General features: G+C 51.7%; 1 protein-coding gene across 1 annotated transcript in view; it reads left to right on the top strand.

Moving 5' to 3' along the window:
• The window catches only part of TOX2 (TOX high mobility group box family member 2), a 160,634-nt gene that overhangs the window by 48,439 nt on the left and 84,471 nt on the right, over window positions 1–27,724 (top strand). Inside the window, exon 2 of the mRNA XM_075438585.1 lies at window positions 16,556–16,621. Within this exon, the coding sequence (XP_075294700.1) occupies window positions 16,556–16,621 (66 nt within the window). The remainder of the gene's footprint in view (window positions 1–16,555; window positions 16,622–27,724) is intronic.

Below are 27,724 nucleotides of genomic sequence, written 5' to 3'. Positions count from 1 at the left end.
CTTCATGGCAACACTGTGCAGATACCTGCTGCTTTGTGAGCTCTTTGGTCGGTGGGTCCAGCCTTCCTGAGCTGGGTGTGCCTCTGGAGATACGCTCCTGATCCTGTGGCTCAGGCAGAAATTGCAACCAAGGAAGAGGGAGATGCTGAGGCTTGTGCCCTGTGCTAGCATACCTAGTCACCTTGGCTGTCCTGGCATGAGCTCTTTGCAAGAGGATTTGTCCCTTTGTGCGGTGCCTGGTAAAGTCTTTCTGGTGGCTGGCTGAGGTGGGACAGCACCATGAGCTGGCCAGTTATGGGACAGCCACTGCTGCTCAACCCAGCTGGTGCAGATGGGGTGGACAGCCTGGGAAGTGTGCAGTGGGACTGCATACCCAGCTGCACAGGCTTTGCATGGGACCTGGCCTTACAGCCTCTGCTTAAGGTGTTGGCTGCGAGTGTGCTCGGGGCCAGGATCCATTCCGGGGCTGGAAGCATGCTTATCTGGAGGGAAACCGCCTGTGGATCAGAGCACAGCACCCTCAGGAGTGCCGGTGGGAAGTGCGTCGTGACAAGGAGGGCTGCTCGCAAGGACCTGGCCCTGGAGTCCCTCTGGTTCTTCAGATCATGTTTGCTCTTCTGTGTGAGGCTGAGGACAAAGCCCACCAGGCAGCTGCTCCATCAGCCGGACCCGCACGAACATGGAGAGCGATGCTCTGTAATACCTCTCTCAGTCGTTCCTTTAACAGGCATTGCCTGGATTATGTACGAGAATTAATAAATATTAAGTGGATTTAAGAAAATCCTTTGGTGTCGGGACTGTCAGCCAGAGCAAGCAGGAGACTGCAGCTGCCACCAGCGAGGAGCATCTTCTCTGCGCATCCCAGGGCCGTTCTGGTGGCAGCTCCGGTGTCACCGCTGTGCCCGTGGCTTCGCAGGAGGGTTGCAGGGTGCTGGAGCGCGAGGACCTTGGTAGTGGCTGATGCTTCCCTTTGCTTCGTTAGCATGGCTGTGCTGATTAGTGGGCTGCACCCGTACAAATGAGAAGGGCCAGGGCTTTGGGGTTCCCACCCCTTGGTAAAGCCGGCAGCAAGTCTGGGGAATTTCAATGGCACTGGAAGGGGCGGCGCAGCCATAAATCCTGTGGGGCTGAAGGGCAGGGGCTGTGTGAGAAGGATGGGAACTCTGCTCGTCGGGGGAGCTTTTACATTTTCCCTTGGTCAGCAGGAGTTAATGGTGAACAGGGCAAATACTTCCCCGCCAGAAGGAGCCTGGCGAGACCTTGTTTGTGAATATATGAATAGCAGGTTTGTAAACAGTGCATCTGAATTTGTGAATGATCTGACACCAGCAGGTTGAAACCAACTCTGTAATTTTATTGTGTTAGACCGAGCAGGTCAGACATACAGATGCCAAGTCAAAATGACCTAGAAAACCTTTCTAGGTCAAACAGTTGCTTGAAAAGTTGTCTTTTTCAAAGGCAAGGCCATGCTACTTCATGCTTACGCTGAGACATTTTCATTCTAACGTGACTCTTGGGGACATGGCAGAGAATTTGTCGTCTTGTACATTGAAAAGAGAGAAAGAAATGTGAAGGGAGAGATGAAATTCTTAATGTAACGAGGCCTTTTCTGGCCCCTTCTCTTGTCCTGAGGTAGTGTATTGGATACCTGCCGGCAGGATTTTAGGCTAGAAGTTGCAACACCGATTATATTAGCACCTTGCTGTTTCCAGCACTGCTAAAACCTGCTGAACTCCTGGGTCTGGCAGCAACCAGCACCTCCAGCCTACCTGTGGATCCCTAACCCTTAATTAGATGGGAAATTACTTATTAGAAGGAGCTTTTTCTCCCCTAAAGAGGCTCAGGGGAGGCTGGTGAGGTTTGCATGCAATAACTCTCTTCACCGGAGAGCTGGGATGGGGCAGAGCCGCGCTCTGCTAACCCAGGCACCGCGGCCCGGGGGTCACGGGGGTGGGTGAAGTTGGAAGGACCCAGGACTTGGATGTCGTCATCCCGCAGCTTTCGCCTGCTCTGTGAACGCTGCTGCAGCCTGAGCAGAAGCAGCTTTCGTGCTGTTAGACGGAAGCCTGAAGTTCTAATAAAAGCTCGGCTCTTTGTGTGGGTTACTGCTTATTTCAGAGTGCAGACATTACTGTGGCTCCAACAAGAAGTGAAAAGGGCTGCCCTCCACCCTCAGATAGCTTTGGCTGGGCAAAAACAAGCGTTTTTGCCCCATGGTGCTTGCGGCGATGCTGCGTGACGTGACGTGGGGTTGGTGCTGGGCCGGAGATGGGCTGTTAGGCTCAGACCAGACGCTGGGCCGAGACGGCTGCATCCCCAGAGCACCCGCGCAGGAGTCCCGCCTGGCGAGCAGCACCTCCCGATGCTGTCTGCACCTGGTGCCCGCTGGCTTGGCTGCCGGGAAGGGCGGCCGCGCCGCGTTCCCCGTCCTGAGCCATCCAGCTCCCGCTCGCCTGCCCGAGCCGGGCACGGTTACCCCGCAAGCGGGGCTCAGCGCTGGTGGGACCCGGCACGGGGGCATCCCGGCGACGCTGCCCTGCCGGCGTTCCCGCCGGAGCCGCTCGGCCCGAGCTCCGCAGGTTGCAAACCGTGTGCTTCGGCCCAGCCGTGACCTGCTGGAAAGCGGCTTTTGCCATCCCGGGAAGCGGGTAATCGGAGGCTGCGGTGCCTGCTGAACAATTACAGCTCACAGCAGTCCAAATGAAAATGTTTGTTGAAAACAACATGTGCATAATTAAGGCTTAATGAGCCCTTGTCTGTTTGGAATCTGCAATTAGATTTATAATAGAAAATACTAGCAAATGCCAAATAGCTTTAAAAGAAGCTGAGATAAAAGATAATTTTGCTGGAAATCTATAGTAATACTGTAATTTAATGAGCTGGAAGTGGTGCAGAGAAAGACTGTAAAAGCTTTGGACAAGTTGCTATTGTGCGTGTTTGTCTTATCTGCCCATTTCCCCGTCTCTGAAGCTGTCAGTCTCGCTTTTAACTGCGTGGAAAAAGGCAGGACTTCGCTAAAATCAGGAAGACTCCCTTTGTTTATTTTTATTTAAGTCATTAATTAGTCGGGCAAAGCTGCTTTTTCTCTTTCTCATCAACATGCTTTAAACTTCTTGTTAGGGTTAATAATAGTAATAGTAATAATAATATCTCCATTCAATTATTTACAGTGAAGCAGGGGCATAATAATAATCAGAGGTCCTTCTTTCTGATTAGTTTCATTAATTTTCATGAGTTTTCAACTGTCTTTTTAAGACGCTGAGAGTTTTCAAGACCGAGGTGTATATTTTAACAGGGAAACCTGTGCGTAGCTTGACTGCGGTGAGCATGAGCTACCTGCTCGCCCTAAAGAAAAAAAGTTACACGGCAGTAAAATTTGCTGGGAAGGTTAAGATGATGAACACAGAGAGGTCTCAAAAAAAACCAAAAAAGAAAGAAAGAAATGAAAAAGTATAAGTGCCTGGGAGGGGATGGGTTGTTGGTTTTTGGTTCGTTTGGGTTTTTTTAATAAGCTGAAGCTGCGGTTGGGAATGAAGTGGTCCCAGATGTGGATACGAGGCGTGGACCCGGCGGGGAATGAAGGGCAGCGCGCTGCGGCGGTGGGGCTGTTAGGTGCGCAACCCCCTGGAAAAGCATCCCGGCCTCTTGGTGTGACAGACCTAACTCAGCACTTCATAAAGTGGGAGGCAGGAGGATGTGGTAACGCTGCCTGCGGGGCTGCCTTGCTGATGTGATCGTGCTGCTCGTGTGAAACGTCGCTGAGCTTCAGCTGCTGTAAAGCCGTGGGGTTTGCACGGCCTGAGTCCCCGGCGTGCGGAGCTGCGACACCGGCGCTGTGTTGGCAGCTTTCGTGCGTGCAACATCTGCAAAGCTCTGGGTCGTCTCCCGGCGACCTCTCGGCCGGCGGATTTCGGCTCCGGCCTCCGGCTTCGCAGCGGCGATGAGCGCGTCTGCGCGTTTTCACCTCCGCGCGCCCGACCCGCCGCCGCTTGGCGGGGCTTTGCTGTGCTCATGGACGTGGGACCACGCGCTCAGGGCAGCCCCGGGGATGGGGTTATTCAACCCCAGCTCGAAGCACGCTGCTGGGCTCGCCGCCGAGGGCAGAGCTGCTCCTCCCTGCCCTGCAGACGCCCGTCGCTGCGCGGGGACGCGTTTCAGCTGCTCCTTGCACCGAGCTTCCAGTGAAATTGCTTTTTCTGCAGAGGTCAGGGTTTTAAGGCTGTTTGGACGTTTTGCCTGGGTGGTTTGCTCGGCTTGCTGCCTTTGAGGCGGTGCTTGGCTGCGGGGCCCCCATCTCGCTGGCCCCACAAAAGTGAAACGTAGAATCATTAAGGTTGGAAAAGACCTCTAAGATCATCGAGTCCAACCATCACCCCAGCACCACCGTGCCTGATAAACCATGTCCTGAAGTGCCACATCACCAAGTTTATTGAACCCTTCTAGGGATGGGGAGCCCACCACTGCCCTGGGCAGCCTGTGCCAACGCCTGACCCCTCAGGCATTTTCCTCGAAGGCAAATCCTCTGGTGATGAAAATCCTGTGTTGCCCCTTAGCTTCCACCGCTGGAGGGGATGGGGGGACGGATCAGGGCTGTGCGTGGCAGTGGGGTCCCCTGGGTGCAGCCCAGGCTGCTGGAATGACACAGTGGGCTCGTTGCTCTTTGTTTAACGGGATAACGGCAATTTTTGTTAAAAATATCATTGGCATAGTCAAAAGGAGGCCCTGTGTGCAGGAGACGATGCGATTTCTGGCAGAGCAGGGATGTGAAACCTGGCCACCATCGAGCCTAGGAGAGGCTTTCAGCTGGAGAGTGGGGAGGTTGGGGTAAACTCCCTCTGCTCCCCAACAGCCTCAGCATGGGGGTTCGGGCTGCCCACGGCGCGGCGACTGAGCGTGCCGGGACGAGCTCGCTGTCATCCTGGGAGTGTCAAAATACACAGTGAGGGTGTGAGTGGTCTCCGTTGATTTGGTTGTGGGGGTTTAGAAGGAATAACAGGGTTGGGATGCTGGTGGGCTAAAAGCTGGTTCTCCGGTGTGGGAAGCTGTGTGCTGCGTTATTCTTCATTATTTGTTTACATCAGACCTTCCAGACTCTCGCTAGGATAAGGATCTAGTTACAAGATGGGAAAACACAGAAGATGCACGTGGAGCCCACAGTTTAAATAAGACAGAGCCAGATAAGAGAGGGAAATATTCAGAGAGCTCCACTGCTGTGTGAAAAGCGGGCAGCGAAGATGCTCCCAGACTTCTAGGATGTAGTTTCAGAAATCACCTTCCTACTATCCCTGAGGGTCTGGTGTGGTTTTTTTGGTTTGGGGTTTTTTTTTTGTCTTTAGAGATCTCACTTTTAATTTGGGGGTTTGGGTTTTTTTTTTTAATCCTGAACACATCCAAATGTCTCAGGTAAAGCTATGAAACGGGTTGTACTTTGTCAGCCCATTTTTTTTGCAAGTCATACTATGTACCGCTGCAAGTTATTTTCATGTGCAGTGAAGTGCAGAACCACAGAAGGCAGGTTTTCACCGGTGCCAAATATTTATGTGTTGGAAACTACTCTCTAAATGACTAGTGTGGAAGCTCGCTGATTTTTTTCTTTCCCCTCCTGAATAGCTGTTTTTGCATAACGTTCTCCATTCTCAGCCAAGTTGTCTTGAAAATTGATTATTCTTCTCCCTTATGATTTGCAACAGAAGAAAAAGCCATGATTTTTAATTCGGGGGGGGCAGAGGTGTGCTTTTGCTCTCGCTAGCGGGGCCGAGCTTCAGACGACGAAAGCGTTCAGCGAAACACCCGGCTGCGCTCGCAGGTGAAGAGCGGGTGCTCGGGGCTGTGCTTCGGACTGGCTTTGCTGAAGGAGCAGTGGCTGTAGAGAGAATTAAAGTTACTATTTTTCTCCTTGAATGGCAATTGAGTAGCACGTGTGGTTTTGTGAATTACTGGAGTGAGTTAGGAGATGTCTGGGAGGCAGGGTGTTAACCTGTACGGCCGCGAACAAGGCATCGGGAGCGGAAGCGTAATACACGATCTGACAAAGCTGATGGCTGTGAGCAGCCCTTGCGCCGCTCCTCTGACAGCTCTCTTCCGCTCCGCGGCGCGCGCTCGGGCGCTGCTTTATTAACTTTGCAGTTGAGAGAAGATAAATAGAGATTTCCAAAATTATTCCCGCACCGTGCGCGTACGTCAAAGCCGGCGTACGCTCGGCGGCTGCCTGTGCCCGCTCGCACCGCGCTGCTCGCCAGCGAGTCGCCGTGATTCTGCCACCGCTGCCCGCGCAGGGTCCCTGCTCGCTCCCTGGGCCAGGGGGACGAAATTACAGGGTGGGAAAACTTTCTGGCTGAAGGTTTGTTTCCCCCTGGCTGCTCCCGTGCTTCCTCGGCTGTCTGGGTGCCAGCGGGCGCGTGTAACCGCTCTGCGGTGCTGCCTCTGGTTGCTGTTCTGGTGTCCGAGTCAGCATCTCCATAAACGGCTTCCAGAGCAGAGCCACGCTGGCAGCTGCTTCCGAGGCAGGCAGGTATCAGCTCTATTTTTATCTCAACCCCAATGTTTTATCTTGCAAAAAACAATGTTTCTAGGTGCCTTTGAGGCTGGCGCAGCTCTTGCACAGAGCCTCCGCGGATGCTTTTAGATCTTTGTACGTTTTCTGCCCCTCTCAGTTTCCTGTGAATTACACGTGTTACCGGTGAAGCGGGCTGCGGGGTGAAGTCCCATTATCGCTTACTGTATTTGTTTCAGGCTGTCTGCACACCGGCCCGGTGCCGGGAAATGCGCTGCGTTCGTTTACCTTCCTCCCTCCCGGCAAGGCGCAGGGCACCAGGCGTTTACGGTGCAAGCGGGTGCCTTCAGCTCTCCTGGTTATTCAGCTGCTAACGGGAGCGGGACCAGCTTAGCAAGGGCACGGTATTTTTATTGTTCGCAGATAAACCCCTCGCACACCTGCGTAAGCGTGATAAACAACGCAGGATGTGCTTGTTGTTTGGTTTCGCAAAGGAAGTGATGTAGGTGCCCGAGCCTCACAGCTCCACCGGTGCGATCATATCTTGCCAAGCAAACAGCAGTGAGCATGGTCAGCGAGGGGCTGGAGAGGTCACAGGATCCCAGCATGGCAGGGGTTGGCAGGGCCCTCTGTGGGTCACCCAGTCCCACCCCCTGCCCAAGCAGGGTCACCCAGAGCAGGCTGCACAGCACCGCGGCCAGGCGGGGCTGGAATATCTCCAGAGAAGGAGACTCCACAGCCTCCCTGGGCAGCCTGGGCCAGGGCTCCGTCACCCTCAGAGGGAAGAAGTTCTTCCTCCTGTTCAGACGGAACTTCCTCTGCTTCAGTTTGTGCCCGTTGCCCCTTGTCCTTTCGCTGGGCACCGCTGGAAAGAGTCTGGCCCCGTCCTCCTGACCCCCACCCTGCAGATATTTATAAGCATTTCTAAGGTCCCTTCTCAGCCTTCTTTTCTCCAGGCTGAACAAGCCCAGCTCCCTCAGCCTCTCCTCATAGGAGAGATGCTCCAGTCCCCTCACCATCCTCCTAGCCCTCCGCTGGACTCTCTCCAGTAGCTCCTCATCTTTCTCGAACTGGGGAGCCCAGCAAGCAGGGGTGTGCTGGGGGGGTGGGTGTCGGGAGGTGCTGCTCGCCTCCCTGCCAGCCTGTTTTCCCTGTCTACACTCTAACGTGGAGAGAAATCGGGAAGGGTTTGGTCTGGCCAAAGCTGCAGCTCTGCCGAGCGCTCTGCACCATGGGAGAGGAAGAGGAGGAGGAGGAGGAGGAGGATGGCGATCTGCCATGCACCAGGGCTGCTGGAAGCACCGCGCGCAGCGTTATGTCAGGGTGCTGGGCTGGCTGAAAGCTAAAGCTAAACACAACCATCAGAATCCGATCCAAGCCTGTTAGATCAAAATCTGCCCGCAGGGGCAAAGCCTGCGAGGTTGAGAAAACCCAACCCCTCTCTGTGCGCAGCGGAGGTGTAAACATGAGCGACTTTGGCCTTTAAATTAATAGTGCATTCCTCTGAGCATCGTTCTTCTCCCTTGCTGCGGCTGGGAGCAGGAGAGGGGGCTGGACGGAGGGTTAGCCGGTTTGTGCTGCTTTTGCTTCTTCTCGGAGTCGCACGTGAAAGGGTTAAGCAAAATTTTGATCTCGGCAATATTTTCATGCCTATACATTCTGTTTCTCATTTCCATGACAAAGATGGTAGGAAGAGCAGAATAAGGTACAGAATTTGCAGAGCAATTTTAAGACTGTAATGAGAACAGAAAATAGTAGGGGGAGAAGAATTGTAATTAGAATATGAAATGGGAAAAAAAATTAATCTATTTCCATGTCAGTCTTAAGACTAAATTCTGCTGCTCCCTGTAGCTTTTCTGGACGTATTTTTTTGTATGTGTATGTGAAGAGCTTGAACTCCTTCGCAGGCTCTGAAAGGTCCAGGTAAATGAGTTTAAGTCCTCATTCCCTCCAAATAATGTAATAACAATAATTTTGTGTGCAGCATTCATGGAAAACCAGCCAGTTTCTTAGATAAATGAATGCTGTCGCTTGAATAGTGATGGCAGTCAAGATCTCCCCAGCCTTGGGTGAAGGAAGATGAAAGGGAATGCTGGAGATGCTCTTAGGGGTGGAGGTCTGTGCCACTGCCTGGGTAAGCATTGCACGACCACATATCCTAGAAGCACCCAAACACCAAATAGTGCCGGTTGGGAGGGTCGTCCGCGTGTCCCAAGCCCCCAAGTAAGGCTGGCCCAACCAGGTGAAGTCCAGCGGAGCTCTGAGTGTCTCTAGGGATGGAGATCCCACAACCTCGTGGTCTCATACTTGACCACCCACGTGCTGGAAAATGGTTTTCCTAATATCTAATGAGATTACATCTACCCACAGAGCTTCCAGCTGCCCACAGGTCAGGGTCATCTCAAGCTCAGTGTTTTGGATTTACTGTTCCCCTCCAATTTGTACAGTTGCTATTCTGGATCCTTCTAGGCTGCAGCATCCTGCAGCAAGAGGTTTTGTGTTGGGCACTGTATGAAGAACTTCTCTGTGAGGTGTTTAATTCCATTAGCTAATGATTTCAGTGTCTGCCTCCTTGGGCTTAGACTATGAGAACCAGAGAAGAGGTGTTCCCTGTTCTCGTCTCATGACTTCGTGTACGTCTTTGTTGAGTCCCTCTATAGCTATTGCCTCTGTTCCTCGTCCATGTACTTCATTCCGCACCTTGGATCCTCCATGTGATTGCCCTCTCTCCTTCTCCTAGCTGTACAGATGGTAAAATAATGTTGGATCTTTTATTCTTCATTCTTTTCCTAATTGCTTCTAAAACTTGAATGGCATTTTTGGCAGCTGCTGAGGACTGAGCAGAAGTTGGAAGTGAACTCTCCAGAACGAATGCACGGTTTCTCTTCTGGACAGTAACAGCTATTTAAGGCCCATTGTCGTGTCTGTATTGTTAGGATTGCTTTTCTCCAGTGCATTACTTTGCATTTATTGACATTAAATTTAATCTTCCATTTCCTGATTGCCACTTAGTACTGCGAGAGTCTTAATGCAAAGCCATTCAAAGTCGCTTTTAGTTTTGGCTAGCCTAAATAATTTTTGTCTCATTAATAGACTTGAATCTTTCTAGATCCCTTCTATTATGAACTGGATAGATTTAGTGCAGGTGGGTCATAGACCATGGTCGTCCTCTTGCTAAAACCTAAGGAGTATCTTTTCACTGGCTGTGAGCAAGAGGACCTGCTGTTTTGTTCCACGACGAGTTGGGTTTGGTTTTTAGAGCTTTTTTTTGAGGAACCTTATGAGAAGTCCTGCCAGAGAGATCATTTCACCTTTTCTAGGCCCTTGTTGACCCTTCAGCAAACACTAAAGCGGGCTGCAAAGCACAACGTCCCTCGTCTCAGGTCTCAGTGGTGTGTAGGAGCTCCAGATGGTTTCACACTGAAGGAGTCAGACCTGCTGGTCTGGCACCTTCCCCTTGCCACTCCTGCTTGTTCTGGAGCAGAGGCGGTAGGCTATGCGCCACATTTTTTGCCTTGTGTTGCTTCAGAGCAGATGGGCGATTGCTGCTTGGCTGTGGGGGTTCCTTTGGGGTTTGTTGGTTTGTTTTATATGTTTTCCTGCTGGCCATCGCAGAGTGAGAGCTGCTCACGTGGGTCTTTCCAAGGGAGATGCTCCAATTCAGGAACCGCTGAATACTCCGTCAGTGTCCAAACCAGTGCAGATCATTCCTGCCATTCCCACCTGGTTGTAGTTTCTGGACAGTCTCTGCCGTACCTTGGGCAGCCCTTGGCACCACCAGCTCTGCAGTAGGTTTCCTGCTTCTGGTATGTTTGAGAAATAACTGTTATTAGGCTTTTATCCTTTTTTGTAAATTGGTTTTAAAACAAACCAACCAACCGAACCACTTCTTGCTATACAGTTTTAAGCCCTGAGGCTTCATCTGTATCAATGTGATCTCACCCTAGGCTAATACATGAGGGCATGGGCGGCGTGTGGAGAACGCAGCCCCCGTGAAGCCCAGGTGACTCTCGCAGATGCTCAGCTGTGCGGCCCTGGGAAGGATGTGCTGCTGCTGACACCTGCTGCGGTGTCACGCTGCCTTGTAGTGACGTTCGTCCTGGAGCAAACTGCAGCGCGCGGCCAGCCCGGCGAGGCAGAGCTTTCCTCGCAGGAGGGTCCGGGGGGAGGGGGTCATAAATCTGTTGCTGAACTTGTGACCCTCTTTGACAGGATCAACCGAGGGGCTATCCAACCGTTTCAGCGGACAAATAAATAATGCTAAGTAGATCACTTTGGGCCAGAGGTTGTGTAAAGACCTTAATGGGGAAACTGCAGTTAAAGAGATTAAGCTAACCTCGGTGATGTATTCCCCGAAGAAGCGGGATGCTAAATTGCTCCTGTAGGAAATCACAGCGGCAGCTCTGCAGGCAGCAGCGCCGGCAGGGGCAGGGCCGAAGCGAATATTTCACATCGCGGGGACACGGCAGAGATGTGTGCTGGGAAAGGCGATGCTTGGCAGCGCTGGGGTCGTTGGGTTGGGTGTCGGTGCCCGGCGTGCCCGTGGGGCTGAGCCTGGCGCGCGGGGCTGCCTCGCGTTGTGCGGGAGCAGCGTCGCCTGGGGATGTGGGGCTGGAAATCCCATGGCCAAAATGCAGTTACAGCAGAACGTGGTTATGCCACTCAAATAAGGCTTGCCTGATAAAAATTAATGGTGGAAAAAAACTACTACTGTGTAAAACTTTCTGAAGAAGAATTATATTTCTGCATGGTGGGCAGGGTGCCATCAGAGGCAGCTAAATAAACCCCAGCAACACGGGGGCTACAGTATTTTTTTTTTTAAGTGGGGTGTATTAAATATGCCATTGACTGTGTTGTACAAGTTTTCTGGTATCCGAACTTTTATTCACTTTAAGGCATTTGTTGCATGGCATTATTCTGGGTCACTCTATGTCGTGATACTGGTGGTGGCTGAGGTGTAGCTTGCTGGGACTGAAACCAGCTACATCTCAAGCATCTCCAGTGAAAGGTGATATCCCAGCGCACCCAGCCTGGAAATGAGGTTGTTATGGGCAGAGAGAGGACCCGCTGCCTATGTCCTGGCATGAGGAGGCAAAACTGAGAGGCAAGTGCTTACAGCTCCATGAAGTAGGAATCACTGGAAGCATGTAGTTGGTTCTTCTTGGGGCGTTTAATGGCTTCTGGGTGATGCTGGCTTTTGGTTACCACTCAGTTTGCATTAACAGGCCGCTTTTTTAAAAGCTCCAGATCCTCAGCGGATTGCAGTTAAGCTGTTCTGGTCCTGTATTGCCAACAAAGAGTGTGAAAATGTAGGTAAAACCCCTGGGGGGGGGGGGTGGAAAAAAAGGAAAAAAGAAAAAAGCCAAACCCAAAACCAAATGCAAAACCCACCACACACAAAAAATTATAATAAACTGAAATAAGAAGTTTGGAAGTTTTCTGAGATCCTGCAGGTCTCATTGAAGCCATTCTGTACAAAGTTGAAGTTTTCATTTCAGCTCATGACTGTCACGAAATAAAAGGATGGGATTGGTAATAAAACTGTACAAGCTGGCAGTGCCATCCATGAGAAAGTAACACCTCTGGATCTTGGCAGGAGGTTGTGTTTCTTTCCACGGGGTCCTTCCCCGTTAACAAACATTTATTCTCTGTGTTTGCGCAGGGCTGGAGATCCCACAGCTGCTTTGCTCTGGGGTCTGTCCCAGCTAGCAGCATGCATATATTTTCCTTACTCATTTTCATCTTACTAACATGGGACCCGTATGACCTCTGGGCGCGTTTACAGGTTTGAAAATAACATCATATTGCAAAAATAACAAACCAAAATGAGTCCAGAAAAGCAATAAAAATAAAGAAAGTGCTTCTTAGGAGATGATCTGCAGAAAGCCTGCGCCCGGCTGCCTGCTGGGCTGGTGGATGCTCAGCAGCACTCTGCCTCCCGAGCTGCCGTGCCGGCTACAGCTCCCCTGGAAGAGCCGCAGTGAAAGAATTGTGTTTTAAAGTCAATTCTCCATGGCAAACTGAATTTCAGAGAGTGTTTTCTCACAGACTAGAGCTGTCCTTGTATCTCTTGCTTGGACCCAAAGTACGCGGTAGCGTGTCCAATGCAGAGGCGCTGTGGAGGAGGGAGGGCTCAGTGTCTGTCACCCCGATTTCCTGGGGACTCCGTGTCGGAATGTGGCTGACAGCGCCCGTTAGCAGTCGAAGTCACCTCCTGTGGCCTGCGGTCGGGTCATCTGACAGCGTGCCTTTGTGTTCGGAGTTGGTAGGATTTGGGGCAGTTTTCCTCTAAGGTTTTGCAGGTTTTTTGTTATTGGTTTTTCTTTTTAAATTGAGTGAGTTGTTTCTGTCCTGTGGGCGTTACATGAGACGAGTTTGAGTTGGGATTTGGCAAAGTGGGGCTTTAGAGGTTGTTTTAGAAATAGAGGTCCTTGGTTCTGGTTGTGCTTGTAGGTAACCATCGCTAATGTCAGTCAGCGCAAGTTAGAGGAAAACGGGTCCAAGTCTCAGATGAAGGAAAAGCAATTAATCACATCTCCCTGCTTCTCCCAGTTTCCCAGCTTGGCTACGCAGGGTTCGCCTTTCCCAGGTTTTCAAGCACACCCCGTGTCTCGGATGTGAAGTGCTGTGAGCAGCGAGCGATCCCAGCTCACCTCGGCTTTGTCCTCGTTTCGTGCGGGAGAGGGTGAGAATTAGCCACCGCCACTGATTTGCTTAACAGGCTGCTTCTGTTCGCCAAAGAGTAACAAAAATTAAGTAATTACAAAAGAGCAGAAGATTAATGAAGGCAACTGCACGAGAGTGTGTTCCTTTCAAATTAGGACTTGAAAACAATACCCGCTGCCCCGTGTGCGTGCAGAGTTCAGTGCAGGATTGATCCCTTTTGGGGGGCACGGAGGGTGATGAATGGATGCGCCCAGGTCCAGAGCTGCCTGGGAGGCTGGACACGCATCGGGAGCTAGACCGAAGTGAGACGGGAGGAAGCGTTTGTAACCAAAGGGAAATATTAAAATGTCTGTTTCTGCTGTAAATCTACCTGGAATGATGGGGCTGATTGTTTTGAAGTGCATTCTATAGCGAAACAATAATGAGAAGAGGGAGAGCACATTACTTATCTGCTCTACCTGGCTGGTGTACAAGTGGCAAACATCTAATTGAAATAATATCCTGATGGGAGAATTTCTAATAAATTTGTTTGCACCCTCATAGCCTGAAGGAGAGGAAAAAAAAAATCCAATCAGCAGTGGGCAAGTTCCAAAGTTTCCATTGCATTTCAAGTCTTGATTTTCAGGCTCGCTGCTCAGACTGGCAATCAGAGGCACAGTAATTTTGAAGGCAGGATTCATTACAGTTATTATGAAGGCATCAAGGGCACAAGGAAGTGTGGAGCGGAGGTAGAGGAATAGTGGAAAGCCATTAAAAAAATACGTTCTGATGAAGAGCATGAATAGGGAAAGCAAAGAACTTGTCCTGCCCTGGACCGTCCCAGTGAAAGGTACTTTTTGCTTTCCGAATGTAGATTTCCAGATGACTTTTGTTTTGTGGAGAAGAGTTGTTTCAAACAGGTGTTAGTCTAGATCTGCAAAATACTGCGCTGGAGCAGGACAAAAATGGGGCACTTGTGTGCGAGGAAGAGGGGCGGATGGATGGATGGATGGATGGATGGATGGATGGATGGATGGAGGTGTATTTAAGTCTCTCAGAGGGCTAAAGCTTTTACTTAAGAAAGAGCTCTTCCTTTCCTGATGTGGAAGTAAATATTTCTGCAGTTCAAGTTCCTGACTGGTTCCAGGGATGGACAGAACTGTCTCCCCAGTGGAATGTTGTATCTCTCTTCAGGGCTGCTTGCTGGGAAGCTCCCGTGCGGCTCGCCTGCCGCATCTCCATGGAGTCTGAAGGTGCAGTAGCTGTTAAGCGTCCTGCCGTGCCGGGCAGCGTGTCTGTGCAGCTGGCCCAAGGGAAGGCGCTGGCACCGCAGATCGGACTGTGGGGAAGGGCCCTGCATCCACACAGTGCACAGCCTTGGGCTGGCTGCTCAGCTCCAGGATCCGCCTGATGGTTTTTGGGTGGGGTAGTCCCAAGAAGAGCTTGGGAGTGGGACCTCAGGACCATCATTTTGCCTGTTCCAAAAAGACTAACACCCCAAAACCGTGCTGCTGCCCATGCCGAGGGAGAGCAGCTCCTCCCACGGTGCCTGGGTCCCGCTGCCGCAGGGCTGAGCATCTCCACCAAAAGGTGCCACCTATTCTGCAAATTCAGCCTTCTCCACCGGGGCTGGCCGGGTTGGCAGAGGGTGTTTAGGCTGGAGAGCTGACTGAGTCTCTGTGCCTGGAAGCACGGCAGCTCCAGCTGGAACTGTGTTAGTGGGAGCCGGCTATGCCAGCGATCGTTTTACAGGCGGAGGGAAATTCAGTGGGAAGTGGAGAACACCCGGCTGGCTGCTGGGAGAGCTGCTCGTCCCGGCAAGCCCGTCGGGCTGCCGATGCTCGCTGCATCCCGCGGCTCCTGCCTCGCTGATGGGTTTAACGAAATCCTGCATTTGCACAGGGATCCCCTTCCACCCTCCTGCAGCTGCTATCAGCATTAGTTAATGAATTGTGTCACAATACCCGCTCTAATTTTGCCGCTTTTAATTGGTTTGCTCTGCTATCTCAGAGGATAGTTTGGCAATTAGAGAGTGGCTGTGCGCTCTGACGCCGAGCAGAGCTGTGCTACCCCCGCTTGGCTTTGCTAACTCCGCTGACTTTAACGGCTAGTCCTGTTCCCTAAGAAATGGAAGTGTAAGTAATAATCTGCACTGAAAATCTTCACCTGGTTTTGTTTAGATTTCTCTTCTATTGTTCTTAATACGGCCTATTTCTGTTAAGGCATAGCTGGTATCAGCTTCGTATCAGAGAGCGAGAGGACACATGAGCAATCTTCTGTTCATCATCCGGCTTGTAAGGACAAGAGGGTTGGCTCTTCCCCTTGTTAAGTAGATGGTGTCATTCGCAGCTGGTACCTTCATCCTTGTCTTGGGAGTGTTTTATGGCATAGCCCATTTTGTTGCTGTAATTAATTTGTGAACTTAGCCTTCAGAACTGCCCCAGCCATGCTTCCAGCCAGAGACAATCACAGAATGATTGGGGTTGGCAGGGACACCTGGGGATCCCCCAGTCCAACCCCCTGCCCAAGCAGGGTCACCCACAGCAGGCTGCACAGCACCGCGTCCAGGCGGGGCTGGAATATCTCCAGAGAAGGAGACTCCACAGCCTCCATGGGCAGCCTGGGCTTTTTCCCTTCATTTGGAATCGGAGCAAGTGAAAAGCTCCTGCTGTAGCTAATTAATGAGAAGAGTTTTGCACTTCTCCATGGGGGTTTTGTAGCCTAATAAGTGAATTAACAGTTCAGAACCGGGGACAGGCGTGGCTGCAGGACCCGTGGGGGCACAGGCAAACGCATGATGCTCCGGCTGCCCGGCTTCCTGCCCGGCCCCGAAGCCCAGCCGTGGGGCAGGGCCCTGGCAGAACAGGCAGGGGATGGGGGACGTGTGCCTTCCCAGAGTTTGCAAACAACAGTGAACTGTCAGGATGGGGAATCGGGCTTTGCGTAGAGAGCCCCTCGTGTATGGTCTGGAGTGACTTTCTGCCTTGCTGGTTTGCTTTGGTGGTTAGGGAGCATCTGGGTGTCTGGTAGAGGACTGAATGGCACCTGCCTGTCTTGGAAATTCCCATCAGTGGAAACTGGCTTTTTAAAGCTGATTGGTTGATCTAGTGGGAATTTTAGCGAGAACTTCATTCGGGTGATCATTGCTGCTGAGTAGATCTGTGGTTTTGGACAGGTTTGGTTTGTTTGAACTGGAGTGATTTGTTCATTATTTTGCTGAAAAATTAACATAAATGTGCTATGTTACCATGGCTCATTGTAAGAAGTGATGTGTGTGTGCTCATGGGTGCTCAGAAATATTAAAGGACCAGCTCGGGATTGTCTTCTGGGAATCTTGGCATGAAAAGCCAGAAAATGCACATAACCCTGGCATGCAAATGACACTTCACTAACTCTAACTTTCTTTTGTCTTTCTAGTTTGATGGGGAGAACATGTACATGGGAATGAACGACAACGCCCAGGAGTTCCTATCGGCAAATCAGGTGAGCGTTGATTTGCTTGGGGTGGGCAGCGTGGATGGATTTTCTAGGGGACTTAAGCTTTGCCTAAGCACAAAAGCTCTCTGTGAATCTGCACTCCTGGGACGTCGGGAGAGTCCACGGAGGCGATCGGAGCTGGCTGCCGACCCGGCTGCTGCCGAGGAACAGCGGCGGATGCGCTTGGTACGGGGAGAGGGATGCGCTTGCGTGTCCGTGCTGCTGCGTATCGCCAGAGCCCAGCTTAGCCACAGCTCTCCAGTGAGACAGCCTTCGCTCAGAATGGAGGTGCAGTTGGTGTTTCTGGATGCGGTGAGGTTTCCAAGCATTGTATGTAGTTCAGGTGTCTCCTTCCCTCACGTAGAGTATTTCCTGTAGCTAAATAGATTTACAGTTAGCCGGCTCGGGGAGAAAAAGGAGTCAAAGGTTTCCTGTTTTGGAGGTATAAACTCACACGTGGAGGACCAGAATAGAAGGGCTCATGTCTCACAGGTGCCTGAAGCTTCAAGGCGCTCTCTCGGCTTGGATACACGTGAAACGGATACGTCCGTTCAGTGGAGCCCTACACAGATATAAAGTTAAGCCCATGCTTAGGTGCTGCTGGGAGCTGGGGGCTTCGGCACATGCTTACCTGTCTTCCTGACCAGGAGATGAGAGATGGTCCCATCTGCGTCCCCCTGAGATGGCCTGGGGTGTCTAGAGCAAGCCGGGGGCTTGGTGCATCTTTGAGGTGCCTTCTGCTGCACCCTCGGGGCGAAGCATCTTGTTGCATGCTGCTGCCTCATGAGGGGAAGTGCAAATTCGTCGCTAATATTTTTCAGCATCTCATTTTTGGGCTGTGGTGGGCTGTTTCATCGTGGGGCCCTGTTGACCGCAGCTACGTGGATCGTGGGCCGTGCAGGGTTATGTCACATGAAGTTGATGCATTGCAGAATTTGACAGGCGTCTGTGTGATGGTTTCCATCCAGCCCCAGATGCTGCCGGCTGCCTGCTGTCCTGGGCCCGGTGTGTGTGGCCTGGGGGGAGGTTGCGGTGCCCCGGCTCCTGCTGCCGGGGTTCGGTACTTACCACAGCATCGCTATGAATGGCAAGGCCAGGGAGTTATCCATGCGTGTCTAACTTGGGTACTAAGAGGCAATTAGAATATATGCATATTAAACTGAAAACAGGATGAAAACCTGTTGGTTGCCTTCTCAGAGCGCAGCAGTGTGTTGACTTGGTGCTCGGGAGAGCTGCTCCTGCTCTGGCTGTCGAAGACCGCACGCGAAGCCACCGCTGCCGAGACGTGGGGAGAGTGCTGCTCTGGTGTGAGAAGGGTTTCCAGAGGGTGGGGAAGGAACCGCAAACTCTGTGCTGTTGAGTGATTCAGCAGAAACAAACATGTGGTTGATCAGCAATGGCATGAGGCTGATGGTCACAGCCAGGGATTGCCAGAGGCCGAGTGAGCGCAGGAAGGAGCGGGGTGAGCCCAGGCTGCCCCGGCTGGGGCTCAGCCCTGTGCCCCCCTCTCAGGGCTGAGCGGGGTCTGCGAGCAGGCGGTGGACGCTAACGGGAGCCGTTGTCTTAAATATTCTGCCTTTAAAATCTCCCCAGGGACGAGCATTTCACAGCCTCACGGGAAGGGCTGGTGGTGCCGGCTCAGTGGCCAGCCCCACTCCCTGGCCGTGATGTGCCTGCGGGATCGGACTGGCCTGGAGCTGGACCGCAGCCCGCGGGAACCACTTGTCTTTCCTCCTCTGCATCGGCAGAAATGGCCTCGCAGCCCCTGTCGCATCCCGCTCCCCCCGCAGGCGGGCAGCAGGGGAGAAATCAGAAGTGATGCTGCTGGGTGGGGAACGGCTTGCTGCGCCGCGGTCGAGGAGGAGGAGGAGGGCTGACATCCGAATAAAAATAGAGGCTGTCATGTGGTGGAGGGTTCGTGTAATGTTTGAACCCGGGAGAAGGATAAACCAAACCAGCTTAGATCCCTGTAACCTGGGAAAGAGAATTTTACTCTTCAGTTGTTCTGTGTTTACTTGGTGACCTTTATTTCCTATTTTGAAATAGCAGTTAAGGATGAAAAGGGAGGCAGCCGCTTTCGCTTGGCAGAGGGTGGGCAGGGGGCAGGTACCCCACGTTACAGGGCTGGGCTCGTGCCCGGGGCCATGCTGCTGCTTTGTCTCCTGGAGCAAAAGCTCTGTGGGGAGCGGGGGCCAACATGGAAAATGGATGGGGAAGTTTGTCTTGTCTTGCATCTCCAGTTCCCCTCCTTGTGCTCCTATGCTCAGGATGGTCAGAAAGGAGCTGGGAGTGGGACCAAGGGGTGCAAGGGCACGGAGTGGCACCCGGGGCTCTGCCGGGGTCGACGTCCCCATGGGATGCTGCAGTGACCCCCATAACCTTGCCTGGGTTGGAAGGAGGGAAGTGGAGAGGAAGGACGAGCGTCATGGTTCATGCCCTGCCAAGGACGTTAGTGGTTGTTCACACCCAGCATGAGCTTTGGCCGAGGAAGACGGGGAGCAGCCTTCCTCCCTCGCCCGTATTAGTTCGCTGTCTCTCTTTATTTACCCGCACGTCAGCGCTTGTTTACCAGGGAGCGGTTTATAGCACTGGTCATGACTTCACTACTAGTAACACAACTCTTCTATTTAAATGGGGGTTCCAGATGTTTTTTATTGTTTGCCAAACCTGTTGTAACCTGTGTGAGTACATTAAACAGCAGGAGCGCGGTTTCACAATCCTGCTTGAGAGGCTGCTAAATCGCCAGCCCCGAGATGCCTGCCCAGCACAGGCGGGATCTCGCTCAGCCCTTGGGGTCCTTGGGGACAAAGAGAAATGATCCACGCTAATTGCTGAAGCCATCACGCTGTGATAGATGGGCCTGGTGGGCTGGTGATTTTTCTCCGTTTTTGTCTGAAACTGGTTGCACTGGGCACCACTAGGCATCTGCAGCTCTTGGCAGCTGACACAGCTTCACGTTGAGCCCAGCTCGGGCGCGGGGGCTGGGACGTCCAGCATTAACGGTGGGAAATCTTAGCGTCACATCGCCTGTTGCTTATTTACCCCAGGTTTGTGCTACGCGGTGAGCTCCCCTGGTACCAGCATGCTTGTGATGGCCTGGGGTGAGACTGTCACGATGAAATCCCCCGGACCTGCGCGAGGGCTTCCAGCCCCTCCGTGCTTCGAGGTGGGTTGGAAGAGCTGGGAGAGCAAGAAATTCGTGTCTGTGTGTGGCCTTATTTCAGCTGGAAAATTCTTAGAGGTCCACAGACAGAAGTAGTTTGATAGGTTTTGTTACAGGAGATTCTGTATTGCCTTGCGATTTTTCTTTCAAAATGCCTGGAAGGAGTTAGGCAGAAAGCAGAATTCAGTTTATCACCGCTCCTCCCGCCCTGGTTTAAACCCAAGGGGGGTTAAATAGCTCCTGCCTGCCAGTGCGATGGTTTACACTTTTGCCCAGAGATGCAGCAACGGTTTAAGCTCTCGAGTCATCCTTTCCCATCACACAGAGAAGATTATTCTGATTGTGCATCTGGGGCTATAGAGACGGCGCGGTTCGGGCAGCTCCTGTGCTGAGCAGTCCTTGGACAGCGTCGCGATCCTGCGGCACCCTGACACCAGCCTGATCTCAGCCCCTCGTGCGGTTTTTGATCCTAAGGAGCTTCTGCAGTATCTCTTGGCAAGAGCATGGTAAAGCCAGGACCAGGGTCCACTTTGCTCTCCTTCATCACTCCCTCCCCTGCAGAGCTGCTAACTTGGGAGGGAAAGACAAAAAAACCCCTAAAACCACCCCCCCAAAAAAACCCCAAACAAAACACCATCAGGAGGATCTGAAAGCCAGCTGATCTGCTCCGTCCCTTCGTCTTACTGGATGTGATTGCCTGTGTGATGTCGGCTGCGTTTCCCGTCAGCCTGGGAAGCGTTCACCTCGGCTGAGGAGGAAATGCCGAAATACAGGAGCCTCCAACATAATGAGAGCACTGACAGATCCAGACTCATGGCAGCACAACCTGCTTGGGGAAGATAATTCCTCTTGTCCTATCAAATAGGAGGGACATTTGACCCCAGAAGTGAGTCAGATGTGAAATGCAATTCAACCCCCAACAAGGGCCAGAGTATAAATGCAAGCTGACATCTGATCAAACCATGGCGGACATTTGATGCCCAAGGTAAGTGAGGTATCTGTTGTGTCTCGTGAAGTCGGCAGAGCAGCATTCCTCACCCCTGTCAGTTTTCTTTCTTGCTTTACCCCACAAACAAAGACAAGGAATGAAGTAATGCAAAAATCCCAAGGACCAGACAGATTCCCAACCATGCGAGGTCCTCTGAAGGGCAAAAATGCAATGGTGCTGTTAAAAGAGGTAAAACCACTTGCAAAATCAGTAAGAGAAGGTGTTTATTAAGGCCATTGTCATAGGGAGAGTACCCTCAGGAATGGCAAAGGTTGGGACATCCCTCACGTAGCTGGGCAGGAGCAAGGTTGGTTTTGTTTGGCGTTGAGTCTTTTGCACTTGGAGGAAGAGCCCAGAGGTGCTTTATAACCATGAATGAACGATGCCTGGGAATACCCTGCCAGAAGGCATCGTTATCCCGCGTTACGGGCGAACAAACGCAGGGAATATCTTGATGTGCTGTTGGGGCAGGGTGTGGGAACAGCCGGGCCCTGGCATGGCTTTGGGAACAGTTGTCCCCCGGCTTGCGGGGAGCAGGGGTGTGACTCTGAGCCCGGTCCGTGGAGGGACATTATGGAAAGCCACAGAGGAGTGTTTGCCACGTTCCCCCTCTCTCCGGCACGTTTCTCTGGCTGCTGGCAGGGCGGTGGGCAGCTTCGAAGGAGGAAAGAGCTGATTACTTACCGCTGGGCATTTTTGATCCTGCACTCTGCCTAATCCCAGGAGCTTTCAGTGCACGGCTTATTCCAGCTGAGCAACGCGCCTGCTTCTGTACCGACAAGTTAATTTGTGTAACTCCTCGTGCGAACGCTGATTAACGCCAGTATAGGTTATTCAGGCCAGAACTGCTTATGCCAATGCATGGATGGAGCTGCTCACGTTTATACTGCGGAGAAGGCAGATCGTGGGCATAGACGCGTTGGTACGCGACAGCATGTGCATAAAATAGGTGGGGTTTTCTCTTGCTGCATGCATCGGCGGGAGCTCAGCTGAGTGTGGGGGTTGTATCGATGCACCGAGGGAAATGGAGTTGAGAGAGATTGTATTTGTCATGTGCACATGCACGTATACAGCACCCGCCTTCAAACGTGTCCCTATATAAATGTTAGTGGGGGGTTATACATGCCTGCCCCTTTCTGCACGCATGAAATCCATCTGCGTGTGTATCTGTGTGCTTGGGTGCGTATAAATCAACATTTATCTACAGTGTCTATTGCCCTTTATCTCTTGATCTCCATACATCTTCGAGCTCGGGTCTGTATTAGCCATAATAGATACAGTAAGTCGCTGATCTGGTGGGTCAAATGGTCAGGGCTCTTGGATCAGCCGTCAGGATACATTACCACCAGGGCCTCCGGTGGGGCTTGAATTACAACTTACATTTGACTCATTTCTGGGGTCAAAACGTCCCTCTTATTTGATCGAATGACAGAAATTGTATAATTTGTATATATCCCTGAGCCATATGTGCTCTGAGTGCCACTCTAATGTGTTTTATAAAGGCACAGCTGTCTTGGTGACTTATTTAAAATGGGATTTTGAAGTAGTGTTCTTGCCATTTAATGTCCTCATTCAGGGTTACACAAGGTTTATCAAATAATAAATAACATTTAGAACATTCATTTTAGCATAACAATGGGTTTGCTAGTTATAAGGAACTGGACGGTACAAGAAAGCTCTGTTTGGTAAATAAGCAATAATGTAGAAAACAAGCAATAGCATAATTAGAAATTAATGATGGTGCAGGAAGGTACGGATACCTTCCTCGAATTCTGCTAACACTCCAGACTAGACAGAGCTCAGCTTGGCCGCCTCTGCTGTAAGCTGTGCTATCAAACCTTGTCATAATCCTGGCGGATGCGTTGTCCTCCCACCTCGTGGGCCTCCCACCAGTCTCGACTGAACGCAGCAAAATGTCAACAGTTGATAAAATAAGCCTGAGTCTGGTGCAGATCTGTGCAGGGTGAGTGTGGGGGGTCCCCTTTGACGCTGGGAGCTGCAGAACGCAGTGACTGCACAGGCATGAAGTGGCCATGGAGCCCCAGGCAGCGAGGGTGCAATTAGGTGCTGCTAATGAAGACACAGGTCATCCTCCCCTCATTCTTGCACCTTTCTCCCTAGTAGGAAGCTGTAAAAATGGACCTATGTGGACGTTCCCCAATGTGTTTTTTTCTCCATCAATTGCTTTGGAAGAGATGCTCTGTCTCTGGCAGTGAAGCAACAGTGTGCGGTTGCTCAGGCGTGATGTGTTCTTATGTTGGTTGGTTCCTGACCTACAAGGATGTGTGAATGTGAAGAGGTTTCCAGCAATTTGTCCCTGAAGCTCGTAAGGTGCAGCATGTTGCTGATGGTCACCACAGCTGCTGTCTCAGACCTGGGTTTCCTCCAGAAGAAAGGCTGGGAGAAACCAGGAGACCATGCACGTGGCTGAGCAATACCTTAGGGCAATCCTTCTCGAGCCTTGTCGTAGTAAAGACTGCACAGCAGAGTGGTGAAGGAAAGATCAGAGCCCACCATGAGGTGATTCTTGGTGCAATTTCCACTCAATTCCCCTAATGAACTATTGTGTTTCTAAGGAGTCTGGTTGGTCTTTGCATATGAAGAAACTTGTGTTTGTTTTAACTTTGAGGAGACATGTCTTGGGTCTTCGTAATCTTTTGATTTGGGCTACTGGCTGGCTTGATCTATTGATCACAGGAACAGATGATGGCCAGCGGATGGTCAGTGCTAGAGAAAATCACTGGCATAAGTAGAAGGGTTTAAAAGAGAAGGGATCCCTTCCCACAGACGTGCAGACCTCTGATGCTCCTGCATTTCCAGCTCCTTGGGTTTGACTCTCTTGCCTTTGTACAGCATCCTGGTCCCTTCCAATCTGCAAATACTCTGTATTTTTGAAGTCTAGAGTCAACAACAACAAAGGCAGAGTACACCTTAGAGTAGAGAGCAGATGACTTCTTAGTCTCTCTACAGTGATATATTGCAAATATTGCTGGAACATATAGATAGAAGGCCCTGGGTGAAAAGAAGTGAGAGCTTTATACTGACTCGAAGTTGAAAGAGAGGATTAAACAGAGTCTGGCAGTGCAGTGGACGCTGGGAGCGCACACTGCAGCAGGCATCTATGCTAAGATACAGATTTCGCTCTTTCCCTGCTGTTCTTGGAGTAATACTGTATAATTTCATATGTTGTGCTAGAGAATAAAAAAATAGAGGGAAGACATTGATAGATATTAAATGCCTTTCTCAGCAGACGATTCAGGAAGAATCTCATGTACTATTTTAGAATGAACAATAGAGTGTTACATGTCATTTATTATAATCGGCTGCTAATGGAAACCCTTCCAGGAGGGGTTATGGAGGTGAGCACAACTGCAGCTGATGATCCAGGCTCGTGAATTTTGCATGAACTCCTATGTGACAGTGAAATTTTTGAAGGGTGCAGTCAGGAAGCGATTCCTGCAACTTAGTGATACCAAGAGAAGCTCCTGTTGCTGGTGTAGGGTCGGCTGTAGTGCTTAAATAAAATAATGATTAAAAAATCTCTTGGTATTACAAGCGGAACGAACATCATCTTCAACCCTTGGTCTTAAAGGACTCCTAAGTTCTTAACAACAGGGTATTTGAAAAACAGCCACCAAGCATTATGGAGTGAAAAGCTAAGGTAACTGAGCAGCTCCTGGACGACAATGAATAGTCTCTGTTCCTACTGTATTTACTTGGGGGGCGGGGAGAAATAGCATCTCCTACAGCTGAAGATATCTGGAAGGTGATGCAGAGCTCCTTGTAGGGACAGAGAGTCTGAGATTGTCCTGGTGGTTGAATTTCACGTGTTGATGTACATTTCGTCAAAGAACTGAGGCTCCTAAGTAGATTTAGGTTTAGGGGCAAAGGCAGGAGGGAGAAGGAGACCCTCGGGTGCATTGGAGCAGTGGTCAGAAAGCAGAGGAATGGCACGCACTGTGGCTGGCAGCCTGAGGGCCAGGCACCATGTCCACCTCTCCTCCACGGCCAGCTGTGCCCTTGGGTCAGTCCAAGAAGTAATCCTTTCCTGGGTGTTCTGAGATCTGAATCAGCTTAGAGATGGTTTTTTGCTGATGTTAAAGAGCAGCTGTATTAAGCAGCACACCTGATTGTAGCCTGCGAGGAGCATAATCAAAATGTGCATGAGGATCTTCAAACAGAGCTCTGGTTTCTTTTGTGGTGAAGAAGTCCATAAGCAGTGAAGCATTTAAAAAATATAGTAAAAACCCAGTCAGTGCAGGAGAGTGGTCCAGAGCTGGAGGCAGCACAGCTCCAGCCTGTGGTCGAGCTGCCTGGGGGATGGGGAGGTGGGGGGTGCCCAGGGGCTGGCAGAGAAGGAGGAGCAGCAGGACAATGTGTATCCCTCTGAGGAAGAGCGTTTGCTGCTGCTGCTGTATCTTGAGTAGAAGTTTTACACAAAGAAAATATATACCAGGAAGAGTTCTGATAGAGGGTTGAACATGGGTGTTTCTTGGTGCCGAAATATCATGATGCCCATAAGAAGGGCTGAAGGAAATGTAGACCTGATTCCAAAAATACTCCCTGTGTGCTGGAGGGTGGAGGAGGTGGAGTAACTGAGACTGCTTCAGAGCACTGTGGGGCAGAGCTCAGGTCTAGTCAGGCTGAATAACGCTGAAGAGGCTGATAACCTGGACAGGCTGGAGAGTTGGGTGCAGAGGAACCTGATGAAGTTCAACAAGGGCAAGTGCAGGGTCCTGCACCTGGGGAGGAACAACCCCATTGCACCAGTACAGGGTGGGGCTGACCTTCTGGAAAGCAGCTCTGCGGAGAGGGACCTGGGAGTGCTGGGGGACAACAAGCTGACCATGAGCCAGCAGTGTGCCCTGGCTGCCAAGAAGGCCAATGGGATCCTAGGGTGCATCAAGAGCAGTGTGGCCAGCAGGTTGAGGGAGGTTCTCCTTCCCCTCTACTCTGCCCTGGTGAGGCCCTATCTGGAGAACTGTGTCCAGTTCTGGGCTCCCCAGTTCAAGAAAGATGAGGAGCTGCTGGAGAGAGTCCAGCGGAGGGCTACGAGGATGGTGAGGGGACTGGAGCATCTGTCCTACAAGGAAAGGCTGAGGGAGCTGGGCTTGTTCAGCCTGGAGAAGAGAAGGCTGAGAGGGGATCTTATAAATGCTTACAAATATCTGCAGGGTGGGTATCAGGAGGATGGGGCCAGACTCTTTCCAGTGGTGCCCAGCGGCAGGACCAGGGGCAACGGGCACGAACTGAAGCACAGGAAGTTCCAGCTGAACACAAGGAAGAAATTCTTCCCTCTGAAGGTGACGGAGCCCTGGAACAGGTTGCCCAGAGAGGTGGTGGATTCTTTTTCTCTGGAGAGATTCAAGACCCGCCTGGACAAGGTCCTGTGCAGCCTGCTCTGGGTGACCCTGCTTCGGCAGGGGGTTTTGACCAGATGATCCACAGAGGGCCCTTCCAACCCCTAAGATTCTGTGAAGAGGGTCTGCTGGTGTTGCATGGTGACTCCTGTTGCGTGAGGACCTGTTGCCTGGCACTCCAGCAATGCTTATGAGCTCGTCAGGCAACAGCTCATAAAATAGCAGAAAAATATAGGGGAAGGTGGTGTGCAGTATCGTTTAGCCAACAAAGTGTCACTTTATCAAAGATTTCCCACTGTGCTCAGCGCCACTGTAAAGGGACTGCATGTGGTGTCTGCAGAGCTGCTGCCTTTGATTGTCAGCGTGGCCCTTGGCAAGGTGGAGACCTACGCATGGGGGAACCTGGGGCAGCTCTGGAGGGAGCAGGTCACCTTCAAAGCATAATTATCACATTAATATGGTGTTTATGTGTGCTTTTAAACCCCCAGACAGTGCCCCTCTGGTCAGCTACCGCTGCTTGTGGGAGGGTGCTGGGTTGTCCTTGAGTGGTGGCTGTCACGTCAGACAAAGGCAGTCCCGGAGCTTTTGTGCACAAGCTGTTTCTGCCTGCAGATCCTCCGCTCCTCGCACTGTGCTAATTCCTCGCCGCTTCTATCCCAAAGTACGCGCTGTGACACAGTGTGGTTGGGAGCCAGGTCTTTACGTGCTGGCGACTGATGCTGAGCTCTGACAACGCGATAACCTCGCTGTCGCGTAGCTGTGACCAGCAAGATTTTCTGCCGTGTCCTGTTGGGGGGTTTGGTTTTGGCTCCTGCAGAGGTTGGTTTGCTTCTGTAATGGACCTCTGGGGAGTGGCTTTGGAAAATTGTGATTATTTGTGGAAATGTAACACCGTGGGCCACAGGAATATGAAAAAAAAGACCCGGCTTGTTGCTCTTGGGATTTCCTTTCCCAGCTGATTGATTACTTCTTCTCTGCTCGTCGGAGACCCAAGCCAGCCCATCCTCATGGAGACCCCCATGAGGTCCCACCACTTTGCTGGAGCAGTCAAGGGTTGGGTACCACTTCACGCTTGCAGGCAAGCTGCTACAGCACAGCTGGACACAAGCTCGGGTCCACGGCTCCACACGGGAGAGGAGAGGCTGGCGTGAGCGTCTGACCCCAAGCGTAAGGAGCCGATGGTAAACCCCAAGCTGGGGTTTGGGTCTGCCGTTCCAGCAGAGTGATTAACTGGGGAACCGCTCGCTTCCAGCAGGAAAGCGCTGCTGTTCACTTCAGAGTCTGAGTGACGGCCTGTGCCAAAAAGGAAACCCCTCCATAGCCTCGGCTGGCGGCAGAAGGAGCCCTTCGCTCCCCGTCGGCTCTGGGGCTGCCCAGGGCACGTGCGGCATTGGGCTCCAGCCCTGTGGTGGGCTGACCCGCTCAGCAGAGCATCTCGGGGCTCTGCAGCTACTGGAGGATGATGAGGGCTATGTATGCTGAGTGTGGCCATCGGCGACATCGGGGGCGAGGCTTCGTCTTTCACTATCAGGTGATGCACCAGGCCAGGCTGGTCAGAGCTATGATGGGAACCAAAAACCAGAGACAGTTAGGGATGC

This window comes from Opisthocomus hoazin, chromosome 18 (genome assembly GCF_030867145.1).
Source record: "Opisthocomus hoazin isolate bOpiHoa1 chromosome 18, bOpiHoa1.hap1, whole genome shotgun sequence".
Lineage (NCBI taxonomy): Eukaryota > Metazoa > Chordata > Aves > Opisthocomiformes > Opisthocomidae > Opisthocomus > Opisthocomus hoazin.
This window is presented reverse-complemented; position numbering and strand designations above follow the sequence as displayed.